The sequence below is a fragment of the Cornus florida genome, unplaced genomic scaffold, assembly GCF_030987335.1.
Source record: "Cornus florida cultivar Cherokee Brave unplaced genomic scaffold, ASM3098733v1 CherokeeBrave_3.0.0_Hap2_Chr10, whole genome shotgun sequence".
In the NCBI taxonomy this organism is placed as follows: domain Eukaryota; kingdom Viridiplantae; phylum Streptophyta; class Magnoliopsida; order Cornales; family Cornaceae; genus Cornus; species Cornus florida.
In genome coordinates this window covers 84,739,282-84,751,950 of record NW_026775580.1, presented here as the reverse complement: position 1 = coordinate 84,751,950, position 12,669 = coordinate 84,739,282, and the positions used below count along the sequence as shown (strand labels likewise).

Here is a 12,669-nt window from a genome sequence, read left to right as displayed (position 1 = left end):
GATTTTGCATATATGGTGGCTAGCTAATGCACTGCCAGCGTGTTTGGATGGTAGACATAACTGGATCTTACTTGTGATTGTGTATGTAATTTTTTTGAAAATCTGTTGGTTTTAGTTATAAAATCCCAGGTTATTTTTTATCAGCGGAACTGTTGTGCATTTGTCATTATTTGCTTCCCTCTTAGAGCCTAAAAAGTGATTGTCAATAGCGTTTGGGGCTTCAATCCATCCATCTTTCAGAAAAATGAACAAATTTTATGCTAAAAAAAAAAACTTTTAGGAAGACATCATCTGGAAATAATATTGCAAGATGGTTTGGATTCAATCACTTAGACACATCTTACCGAGGAAATTTCAGCTTGATTTTACAGATTCAAAATTTATGCAAACCTGGTCACAAAGGTTGATGTTAGTCTTGGCCACCAGTGGTATCAAGGTTTGGGTTTGTTGTTTAACATTCTACCATCGCTATCAGGAGCTTTTGCATGGCTCTTTCTGGTGCAAAGAAGATGATATAATTTGGATTGTTATAATGCCCTACTTAGGCCTTTGGCGTATCAATTTCGGTTCAAACATTTGGTTGCGTCGTCATGACAATGCGAAGCTAGACAGTCCCAATTAAGAACAATCCAGGCAGTGCAGGTGTTCCCAGAAACTTTTTCCTTGGGCGCGATGCCACACTCGGGACATTTAATGGCCTGCAATTCATGGCCAATCCCAACCGAAATAGAGTGCAGTGGGTATTCCAGATTGAATTAGTAGAAGAAACGTGTGAATCTGCATGTGTTTCTTCATATAGTTTCCATCTGGGTTCGAATTACTCTGTGCAAAAACCGAAAAATTATCACTTTCAGAGAAAACTCTGCTAAACAATGACCATATCAAGGTCAAGACCCGCATAAACTGCTCGCCAACCAAGCCACCAAGTTTGGTGGGCAATGACATAACCAACCAAGCCGCCAAGTTTGGTGGGCAATGACATAACCAACATTTTTCTAATTTGGTCATAAAATTCCGTCCCTAAACTTTCCTTGGTAGAGTTGCTTACTGCAATATTGTATAGAGTATACATACAACACCTGGTCTAAGCGAAGGTTAAGTGTTTGCACCAAAAACTCGTCTTCAGATCAAATTAATGATCCCTTGGAGCACCCAACATGATGAGAAACGTTCGGTAACAGGATACCTCATCTATTAGACTATTAGATTTCAAGTGCATACAATGCAATTCTTTTCACATGTGAAGCCTTAGAAAAACAAACCCTCAAAGGGGGTAAAAAAAAAGTCGCAGATCCACAAAGTATAATATCACTGCAACAATACAAGAATAGTGTATTAAACTATATCTGTGAGAATTTTGGATATTTTACATTTATTAAATGAACAAGAGAAATCTTTCCTTTCGTCGAGCATCTGAGTTGGTTCCACATACTTGGATCTTCTGTTGCTTACAGTCTAATCTATGTTGTGAAAGCCTGGGAGAAGGGATGTAATGAAGCCGAAGACAATCATCTGTATCTCCTTTACGATTCCCCACCAGTGGTTGCCACCATTGACTGCTCCAGGTTCTGCCACATGCTCATTCTCAACTGCACGGTTTCCTTCAATAAGAGGCTGATTCTCATTCTCACCTTCAAGTTGTCCCTCTGCCACGTGTAGCAAAGAAAAGATTAATCGCATACAATGTCTTCTTCCTTGTCCAAAATGATAATTTGACAAAAACTTTCAATGGTACTGATGGAAATGAAAAGGGGCATGTCTTGATTCGATGCCACGTGCAGAACCACAGCACAAAATCAGATTAGGGAACCACCAAAGGTTGTAATTTAATGGTGTACTTCCTCACCTTTCAAAGTTTTAAGGTTGAGGGTTCAAGTCCCCATATGAGCAAGTGGGTGGCATGTGTTATTTCCCAAGTTAACCCCAAAAAAAATAAAAATAATAAGAATAACAATACTAAATCAGATTATGGAGATTTGGTGAAGAGCAAGGTTAATGAATTAAATTACCATGATACACTCTCCTTTTGAAAGGCATAATTGACCTGCAAGCATGATATCATGTGGCATATAAATGTGCACTAGTTATCTGCATTACATGTTAAAGCTGCTCTAGCAAGGGGGATATGATTTGGTCCATTATAGACCGACCAAACCAACCACAAACGTACACAAATATATGTGTGCATATCACATTGGTTTCGATGTATAAAAAAAAGGGAATGGATGTTACTTTGATTTTAGGTTTGTAGGGCAGCAACAGGAAAACTTGCACATATATATGGTAGTGCTACTCTCCTTTGAAAGAGGAATTATTTGGGAGTTCCCCTCTTCAATTTAGGTGGGATTGAGCAAGGGGTAAAAAACACAAACAACCAAAGAGAACTTCCTAGCTGATTTTTGTAAACAGTAAAAAAGGCATAAAGCGATTACTTCGTTGCACAGAACAGATTCGTGGTATGAGACATGTCAGTTTGAACCAAGCCAATCTCACTGCCCCACATAGGCCACATCTAAGTGGGCTAATTGCATACAAACAACTGACGGAATTTATAGTTACAAGTTTTAATGTGGCTCATCAACTTTAAATGGGACAACATTTTGAACAATTATATAATTTTTTTTTTTGATAAATAAAAAATTTTATATAAAAAAACACTCCAAGGGGGAGCGGAACCCAAGAACAATACAAAAAGCCACTCAATCCTTCAAAGAGGCCAAAAAATCAACAATTTCCTCCAAAGATCTATGATCTCTCCCTAAACCCAACAAAAAAGAGTGGAAATAATCGAGAATTTAAGCACCGAAATCGACATCGCCTTTCCTTCAAAATATCTCCTATTCCTTTCAAGCCAAATGCACCACCATACACAAAGCGGTGTAGCCCTCCACGCATCCTGACTGTGAGTCCCCACAGGGCAACCTCTCCAAGCCTCAATCAACCCTCTTGTAGATCTAGGCATAACCCAATAAAGCCCAAATAATCCAAGCATCAAATCCCAACACTCTCTAGCCACATAGCAATGAATGAGAAGGTGATCCACTGATTCCTCATTACGAAGGCACATAAAACAACGATTGATCACCACTTGGCTTCTCCTTCGCAAATTATCCTGGGTTAGGATCTTACCCAAAACCGAAGACCACACAAAGAAAGCCACCTTGAGAGGAGCCTTGGAGCGCCAAACAGACTTCCAAGGAAAACGAACATCAGGATCAAATGAGAGACACTTGAAAAAGGACCTCACCTCAAAACGCCCATGAGAGTTTGCTACCCAAGACCAACAATCCAAATCCTCCTCCACAATCCTTTGGAGATAAAGCAGCTCCAAGAAGCGAATGACCTCCTCGATCTCCCAATCCTGAAAGTGACGCCAGAAACGAACATCCCAAACCAGTCTCCCATTATCAAGATGATAACAGTTGACCACCATGGCCTGCCTATCCGAAGCAATCCTGTAAAGCTGAGGAAAAGCGAGAGCGAGAGGAACATCTCCACACCACACATCCTCCCAGAAGCAAATCCTCCTCCCATCTCTAAGACGAAATCGAATGTGTTTAGAGAATTCATCCCAACCCTTTCGAATCACTTTCCAGACCCCTACCCCCCGAGGATCCCGCACTTCCAAGGAACTCCACCCTCCTCTCAATTCCCCAAAACGACACGCCACAACCCTCCTCCAAAGCCAATGTCTCTCCACACCAAATCTCCACAACCATTTCCCGAGAAGGGCCTTATTAAATGGCACCAATCTACGGAGACCCAACCCACCATTCCGAATAGGCCTGCAAACCTGATCCCATCGCACCAAATGGAACTTAAACTCTTCAGCTCTACCTCCCCAAAGAAAATTACGCTGCAACCTCTCAATCCTCTCCGCAACTAAAGAGGGAATTTGAAAAAGAGAGATAAAGTAAGTGGGGAGGCAAGAGAGGGTGCTCTTAATCAGAGTGACCCTGCCGCCCTTGAAAAGATACTGCTTCTTCCAACCCGCTAGCCTTCTTTCAAATCTGTCCACCACTGGGTCCCAAATTCCTACACATCTCGAAGGAGCACCCAGAGGCAAACCTAAGTAAGAAATGGGAAATGACCCAGTCCTACAACCAAGAATGTCAGCAAACATCTCAATCTCAGGGACCTCCCCAACCGGCACCAAAACACTCTTGCCCACATTCACCTTAAGGCCGGAGACAACTTGAAATCAAATCAAAACACATCTCAAATATCTAATCTGGGACACATTCGCATCACAAAGAACTAAAGAATCATCAGCAAACATCAAATGAGAGATCTCCAACTGAGAAGCAACATCCCTGCCCACCCGGAAGCCCCTCAAAAAACCCAAATCTGAAGCCTTTCTCATCAATCTACTAAGACTTCATCCAAGTCTGGTTTAGTTTGGACAAATTTGAAATTGGGCTATGCTCTCAACTTAGCATTGAGGCTGGACAAAATAAATTGTAATTATTCAATTGAGCAATGCCAGCACAGGAGTGCTAGTTTGGAGGGACTGAATGCCAACATTCGTTATGATCAGGCAAGAGAACCATCAGATTCAGTATGATGTAAATATTCAATTGAGCAATGCCACAGCACAGGAGTGCCCTCTCTCTCTCTCTTTTCCTTCTTTAAAAAGAAACATAAATTAATGGCTTGACTAGATAATCTAAACATAAATTAATGCCTTGATTAGAAAATCTAAAACACAATTATTCATCTTTTCTACTAAATATATATCCTGATCAGGAATATATTTTTTGGGATTAATATTTAAATGGATAAAACTCACCGGGAAAAAGAAAATAGAATGACTTGACGCCTACAAAAGTTGGGGCTCATTAGTGTCTGACTTTTGAGTTGTTAGATCTAAAGAATTTCCATGTATTGATAAAGGTTTGAATACAAGGACACAAAAGCATTCATCTGCGTTCCACTAATTTAATCAATGATTCATGTAGGTAGAGGAGGCTGGAAAGTACCTGCCACAGGAGCATTTTCATTCCCCTGCCTTGCAGCAGCAGCAGCAGCAGGGATGTTCTCTGCCCTAACAGCAGGCCTTGGTGGTTGGGGAGGTGTAGCAGCCCTTTGCATTCCTTGTGAAAGCCATCGTATTAATGGTGCAAGAGCTCCAGTTTGATACCTGCAGCAACCAACAATTTGCCACTCTTAATAATTTGGGGACACAGAACACACAGAAAACTTGGAATATGCAATAGGTATAACTCAAGATATATTTATTGGGTAGAAAAGGTTGCATGCAGAATTATTTCATATAAACATTTATAAGAAATCGAAGGTCAGCCCTTACAGATAAACAAGTGAAGCAAAAAACACCAGGAGAACAAGCCTTTCTCTTGACCCATCTTGGTTAAACAAAAATATCACCGCCGCAAGCTTTAGTATAAGCAACAAGTCGAGCTGAAATGCAATTTGAAATCTCCTTACAACAACTTGTCTTTGAGGTGCAGGCTGTTGCTGCTGTTGTTGCTGTTGCTGTCCCGCTTGTCCTTGCTCCTCACTTGCTGCTCCACCCTCAGATGAAGCTGGTCTACTGTTAATGGGAAAAAAGCATCCACATGAGGAAAGAAAGGTGTGTCTTAAATGCATAAAAAAAATTTAAGGATTCATAATGTATAATATATTATCCATTTATTCTTCTCTTCTAATTACTATTAGCATTATGATCACATGAATGGCACAAATATAAAGTGACAATGTTTGTTACCATATTTCTTCATTCTTTCCACCAAGAAAGGGCCCAGCATTCAGTCACTGTCACCTTATATTCTTTTTCATCTGTCTTAACTTTGACATGGTAATAACAGAACCCTAATACCACGTTATGGTCTGATTTCAGAATGGATCAATCTCACATGGTCAGATTAGATTTAAAACCAGCCTGCTAAGAAATTAACTGTGTTTGTTCTGGTCCACCAGTAACATACTCCACATTCAAAACTGGCTGCTGATGGATATCTAATCCACCTTCACTACATCGATAGGAATTAATTGACTCACTATATATATGCAATCAGAAATACATTAAGACAATGAGAATTTTAGAAGACAATACAATGACAACCATGTGTTATGGTACAAGATGACGGGTGGCAACATTCTCAACACAGGCATGCAGCCAAAATGATGATGTTGGTATGCATGAGTGGTACCACAAAAGATAGAATAAGAATGATAACATTTATAGCAACCTAGATCTGGCATCGATCAAAGATAAGGCGAGAGCGATGTCCTGATCATCCCTATTAGGTTTCAAAGATATATTTTCTACTTTCCCGGTATACATTGCATTACGATCTTCTAAATTTATGATCTCAATATCTAATTTCCACATTATTTTCATCTAATATCAGTCACCCAAGCAACATAATCTACATAAGAATAAATTCACAAAAACTAAGAATGAGAAAACTGACATATCAATAATGATAAAATTAAATATAACTGGTCGCATTATCATGTGCTAAGCAGAAATACTTACGTGGGTATATTGTAAGTGAGTGGGATAAGAGTGTTGAATGGAACCCCAGCAACAGGTCCTGTGAAAGGAAGAACGGGAACAGCATAAATGCCTGCACCACGGTTCATCTGTTCCTGGTTCTGCAAAATCAACCCCCCAGGAACAAGAGCAGGGTACATGATTGGAAACATCTGAGTATCACCATTTGGTGAAGCAGCACAGCCAGATAATCCCGGTACCTGAAGCAAGAAAGCTAAAGTGATTAAGACAGGTAAATGATACAATCCAGTAGAAGTATGTACACATGCAGGAGTTGCTCTTGGTCCTACTGTAACACACAGGTCCACTTCTTGAAATGGCAATCTGCTTCCTAACGGTCGCAAGGGACATATTTTATCAAATACAAGGACTCCACAAAGCCAACCTGGTCATCTGTCTGCTTTTCAATCACAATCTCCAGGAGCTCTGCCATTTGTTAAGTGTGATAGCTACCAGTTAAAGACTAGCTATAGTAGATTGTTGTAGCTGTACTAAAAGAAGCCGAAAATATAGTTCACTTCTATTGGATAAATTCATATGAGCTGCCAAACCCAAAAGTTGCTTGAAATACCCACAGAAATGGTTTTTCATACGAGAAACCAAGAAAAAGATTCATTCCCTCAAAAAATGATGTCTTAAAATTAGGGTGGCAATTGGTTGGGTTTGGGCGGGTTATGAACAGGCGGGACGATAACAGGTCAACAACCCATTATCAACCCATTTATGGCGGGTCATATACGGGTTGGGTGTTAAATGGGCGATTCAACCCACAACCAACCCGATGACCCGAATATTTTTAGACATGTTGTTAAGGAAAAAAAGGTATTAGATACATACCACATATATATATATATATATATATATATATTTTTTGTTTCCCAAAAGTCACGCGTTAACCCACACCCAGGCCTATGTCATGGACTCATGGGGCAAGTATAATGTTAGTCAAGACTCAATCAAACAGTTGAGCTAAACATTTATAAGTGTCATTAAACAATTATTGAATGTTTCTTGATTTTAATGGTTGTTTACATTATTTTTCAGATTTATGATATTTTTGTTTAGAATATTTGGAATATAAAGTCTTTTTTTCATTTATCTTTTATATTTAGGTTTAGAGAAAAAATTTCATCTTTTTCCTTGTGAATGTAGAGTGGGTCACTATTATGACGTCGTATCCAAATAGGTAACAAAACTGATCACTTAGTTCCATTTTTTTTCCCATTTTTTCAATTGGTTTTTGAGTTTTATACCATTATAAATAGTGTTGTTTTTAGAACAGTTCCTATATATATATATATATATCTATAGATATATATATATATATATTTTTCCCAAAAGTCACGCGAAAAAAAAAAAAAAAAAGTGATAGGAGAGAGAAACGGAGAGAGAGAAAACAGAGGAGAGAAAATCAAGAGAAGAGAGAGAAATGGAGGAGGGAGAGAAAGAGAGGAGAGAGAAACGGAGGATAGAGAAAAAGAGAGGAGAGAGAAAACGGAGGATAGAGAAACAGGAAGAGTGATAAACGAAAGAAATGGAGGAGAGAAGGATTTGGATCCTCTCCAGAGATGATCTCTCTGCTGTATTCTCTGGAGTAGATCTGAAGGTTATAAAAAAGCCACATCATCTAACTAATTTACATAATAACAGTGTAGTGTTTTGTAGCAAATGGGAACCAAAAAGTTAATGGGGTATATGAAATACATTAAAATTGAAATTTCTTTTAGGGAAAGTATGTTAAAATGGTATTGCAGTGCACCATCGACCTCATGGCGATTGTTTTGAGGAATGAGTTTTAGTCAAATTATGACTGATCAAGTCATGGATCTGATCATCAAAGAAAGAAATTCCAGATTTTTTAGTAGATTTTAGAGAATGAAGAGTTTAATTACTTAGAAGATAAAGTTACATAGTAATTTGTATTTATAGATAGAAACAGAGAACAAGCAAATGCTCAAATCCCATTAACGAAGCTTGATTTGAGTAATTATACAAATATATACGCACACACACACACATATATATATGATATTTTTACATATATGGATAAAGAAAGATAGATTGTGAGCATCTTCAGATCAGAACAATAGCTAAGAAAGGCTCAAATCCAACATTAACAAAACTTGATTTTGAGTAATTATACAAATATATAAATTTATATAGATATGAAAAGAAGTAATCAAAGGCTTTGGAAGAGAGAGGAGAAAACATGGGAATATAGAAAGAAAACTTTCTTTTCTGAAAGAAAAAATGACAGATCTGAAAGTCCACATAAACAAAAGAAAAGAAGAACTTGCAGATCAAAAAGCTAAGCAGAGGAAGGCGAAGGATATGAAGATGAGATCAGCATGGCATCAGATAACTCTGTTTCGTTTCCTTAACTGTTTTATTCCCATTTGGTCCAAAATGTTACCATGTTATTAAGTGAATTAGTAAGATGAGGTGGCCTTTTTATAACCTTTGGATCTAACTCCATGGAATGCAGTAGAGAGATCATCTCTAGAGAGGATCCAAATCCAAAGAGAGAGAGTGAAGTTGTATTTGGGTGGCAGTAGCTTAACTTTTTTTTTTTTTTTTTGGAAAAGATCATGTCTAGCGGGTTGGGAGTGGGTACCAAATCTTAACCCATTCACAACTCACTAAATATATTATTTTTTAATGATTGACCCATTAGTGACTGGCTCAACTAAACTACTCATCCAATAATCATTAATTATTGGGCAATTATTGGGTTTGGGTATATTTTGCCAGCCCTACTTAAAATAAACATGGAACAGCTGACAAGGAACACCACCTATTCCACAGTCTGCCTGCAAAAAGCTCCATATGCAGAGTCCTTCGCTTGGCAGGACAGGTGGAATGTTTATAATGGCTTTATTAAAGTATCTGACAATAGGCTGGTTTTGTGGAGGAGAATTTAATACCGTCCGTATAAGACAAATACTATGCCTTTCAATTTGCATCAGACAGATTGGTGTGGGGAAAAGGCTGATGAATTCTACAAGCATTTTCCAGCTCCAGCTCCAGCTAAAGTTTTTCATGATTATATTATATTGGGTAAATTTACATTTATATATACAAAAACTTGCTTAAATATTGGAAAGGAACTTTGTTAGGCCAAAAGAAATTTTAGGTGTAAGAAAATCACAATTAGCCAATAAGATGATATTCCCACTCGTACATAGCAGTCTGGAAGATTTCAATTGAAAATTCGTAAGTCATCACTCTGTTTGGATCAAAACAAGATTATATACTTTGGTTCACGTTCATTTACAATACAGTTTGCAATATAGAAAACAAAATGAGAAAATCCTTTGGTTCTAACTCAAAAAATTATCATACAATTTTGAAAATTTGGATTTCCTACCAGCATTTTGCACATGTTTTCACATCTACAAAATAAATATTTTTCTGAAATCTATTCTCTTTTAAGTTTTTATTCTTGGATATGTTTCCCAGAACTTTATTAGAACCAATTTAGTTGTAGTCTACAATTTCTCAGTTGTATATGCATATACCTCTGGACAAGTCCTACACCTTTTTAAAACCTTAAATGCACTTCCTCATACAATATGCACTCGGTTCATATAGAGACATACATCCAGCATATGTCGAGATTGACCTAATCAACAGCGGAGCATTTAGAGTTTCATCACCTATGCATGGGAAGATCACCATTCAGGGATGTGTGTCATATCCTATTTATAAGAGAATTATGTTTCTAACAAAGCACGGTTCCTATCTTAGTTATTATGCATGAGGCAATCACCATTTGTTTCACGTAGTGTCTAAGCATTAACTTTCAATGATTCACAGAAAACATATGATGAAGAAAGCTTCAAACCTTAATTTAATTAGTTATAATTAGCAACAATTCTTAAAAGCCCCTCCATTGGCCAAGTAAAACCGGACAATTTTCACAACCTATAGCTCTCTTTCCTTCAACTACACACAATTCCTACACTTAAAAGTTAAAAATGCTCCATCAATAGAATACCAAAAAGGCAAAAACCTTAACCTCCCTCCATATTCTTGATTTTTCACATATATAATGTCAGAAAGAGGTCCAGAACTATCTTATACACAAAATTCAGAACTTAACCTATCACACCAAAATAAGATTCTGCACACCGCAATACCAATTATAATTTCTCAATCTTTTAAAAAACAATACCAGTCATCCCAAAACGTATAGCGCGTCGACGATATCATAAAAGATTAGAGGCATCACATTCTGCATAATCAACGAAAACTAAGAAGGGCCTCAAAACGTAAGCCAATTTCAAAAAAAAAAAAAAAAAATGGGGGGAGAAGAATAACCAAAAACAAAACAAATGCATAATAACTGGTAAATGAAACCCTAGAAGCAAAACAAATCCGAATTAAGAATACTCATACTCATACCGAGAAACAAATTGAATATAAACAATGAAAATGCTATCTAACAACAAATTGAGGTAGAAAAAATAATAATAATAAAAATCAGAGTGGTTGTTTTGTAACCTGGTGAGGTTGCTTAAGAGTTTGTTGTGGCGATTGGTGACAAGAAGATTGTGAGGTGGAGGTGGAGGTCTGGCTTTCGGATTCTTCGGCCATTTTAGAGCGAAGCTCTCTTCTCTTCCCGATCTACAATTATACACACGCAGTTTCACCTCTGTGTCCGTCTCGTGTATTACTCCGACGAAGGGGGTAAAAATAAAAATAAATAAATCATTTTTAACGGGGGGAGATTCAACCACTACGTGGTATTCTCATTGTGAACCAATGGGATTAGGCCATGTAATCATATTGCCTGTTGTTGGTTTGTTGGGGCCTTCTACTCAAAAGCAGTGCTAGACAAATACTATTGTTATAGGTGTGCAGATCCATCTCGAAATTGAAATAGATCAATATAGCTTAAGTTTTTAAGTCCAGATTCGGATTTATTATAATTGGTATTAAAGTTAAACTCAGTTGCAAACGTTTCATGTATAGGTGTCGGATTGTCTCATTTAAATAAATAGGTGTCGGAATGTCCTAATGAAGGCATTTAAATAAATAGGTCTCGAAATGTCCTAATGAAGGCATTGCGAGGGGGGAGTCCGCCTAGTTAAAAAAGTTATTCATGATATATGTATAAAATTAATAATTAATAACACATCTTCAACATTTAATGAAATTACTAAGCAGAAAAGCGAAAGCCACGAAATCTAAAATTTGATAAAGCAGGGTTTATTATGTGTGTTTAAAATAAAAAATATGTTGGAACTATGAGTAATCTTATTTTTTTTTATATGAAAAGACATATAATATTATTAATAATTAAAATACAAAAATTATATCATATTTTTTTATTTAAAGAAATGCAACCTTAGAAATTCGCATATTTATTCTAAATTCTTAAAAAGAGATTGTTTAAATTTTTATACGTGAAATGATTGCTTTAAAGAATTATAAAATAATAAACACCTTAACTCATAAAAATAAAATTATCTATATATTTTGTTTGCAAATATATATGTGTTTATACAATGTATACTCACATTTAATATGTTTAGACTTAAATAAGAAAACAAAATTAAGCAATATGGTAATGATATTCCTTTTTTTAATAATGTAAGTTTATTCTTCCCATTTCTAACTTTTTTTTATTCAGTATTTGGCACATTTGGTTATTGCTATCAATAATAAATGTTACATGTAGTTGTCCATAATTCAATGAATGGAAAATCGTTGTGACTTCGAGAATTCACAAATTGATTTGTGAATTGAAAAAAAAAAAAAATGAATTTGCAAATTATGAAAGAATATGCTCTCAAAGCACCAATTTGCGCGCAAAGCGTGAGAATGATATCACTTCAAAAATATTGTGTGACTTATACTCTGTATATTTTACTGATTGCATATGTAATCATAAATTCTAGTTATCAAATAGATTTAAAGAAAATCAAGCAAAAAAAAAAAAAAAAAGCTTGAGAAATTCCAATAAACTAGCCTAACAAGAAGGGTCTTTTTTCACAGGAGGTTAGGATTAGGGGTGCACACGGCACGGTTTGGATATGCGAGAGATTTTTAGAACCAAACTGATCTTAAAGATTTCAAAAAATCTAGAACCAAACCGAACCAATTTGATCAAAGGAATCAAACTAAACCATAAGAATCCGGCTTGGTTC

The 12,669-nt window shown here is 36.6% G+C and overlaps 1 protein-coding gene across 1 annotated transcript; it reads right to left on the bottom strand.

Moving 5' to 3' along the window:
* Positions 1-1,158: 1,158 nt before the first annotated feature.
* Positions 1,159-11,218, bottom strand: LOC132279544 (uncharacterized). The gene is made up of 5 exons (XM_059781544.1): positions 11,021-11,218; positions 6,500-6,717; positions 5,309-5,551; positions 4,980-5,140; positions 1,159-1,646 (listed from the first exon to the last, which is right to left on the bottom strand). Exons 1-5 carry the CDS (start codon positions 11,111-11,113, stop codon positions 1,456-1,458), a joined length of 906 nt encoding a protein of 301 aa, XP_059637527.1. The 5' UTR covers positions 11,114-11,218; the 3' UTR covers positions 1,159-1,455.
* Positions 11,219-12,669: the final 1,451 nt, after the last annotated feature.

Excerpts from the sequence above, each read along its gene's own strand:
- LOC132279544 (XM_059781544.1), bottom strand. The coding sequence starts at position 11,113 with ATGGCCGAAGAATCCGAAAGCCAGACCTCCACCTCCACCTCACAATCT. Across the intron at positions 5,141-5,308 it reads TTTGCTTCACTTGTTTATCT|GTATCAAACTGGAGCTCTTG; the intron begins GTAAGGGCTGAC and ends TGGTTGCTGCAG. Across the intron at positions 1,647-4,979 it reads TGAAAATGCTCCTGTGGCAG|AGGGACAACTTGAAGGTGAG; the intron begins GTACTTTCCAGC and ends TACACGTGGCAG.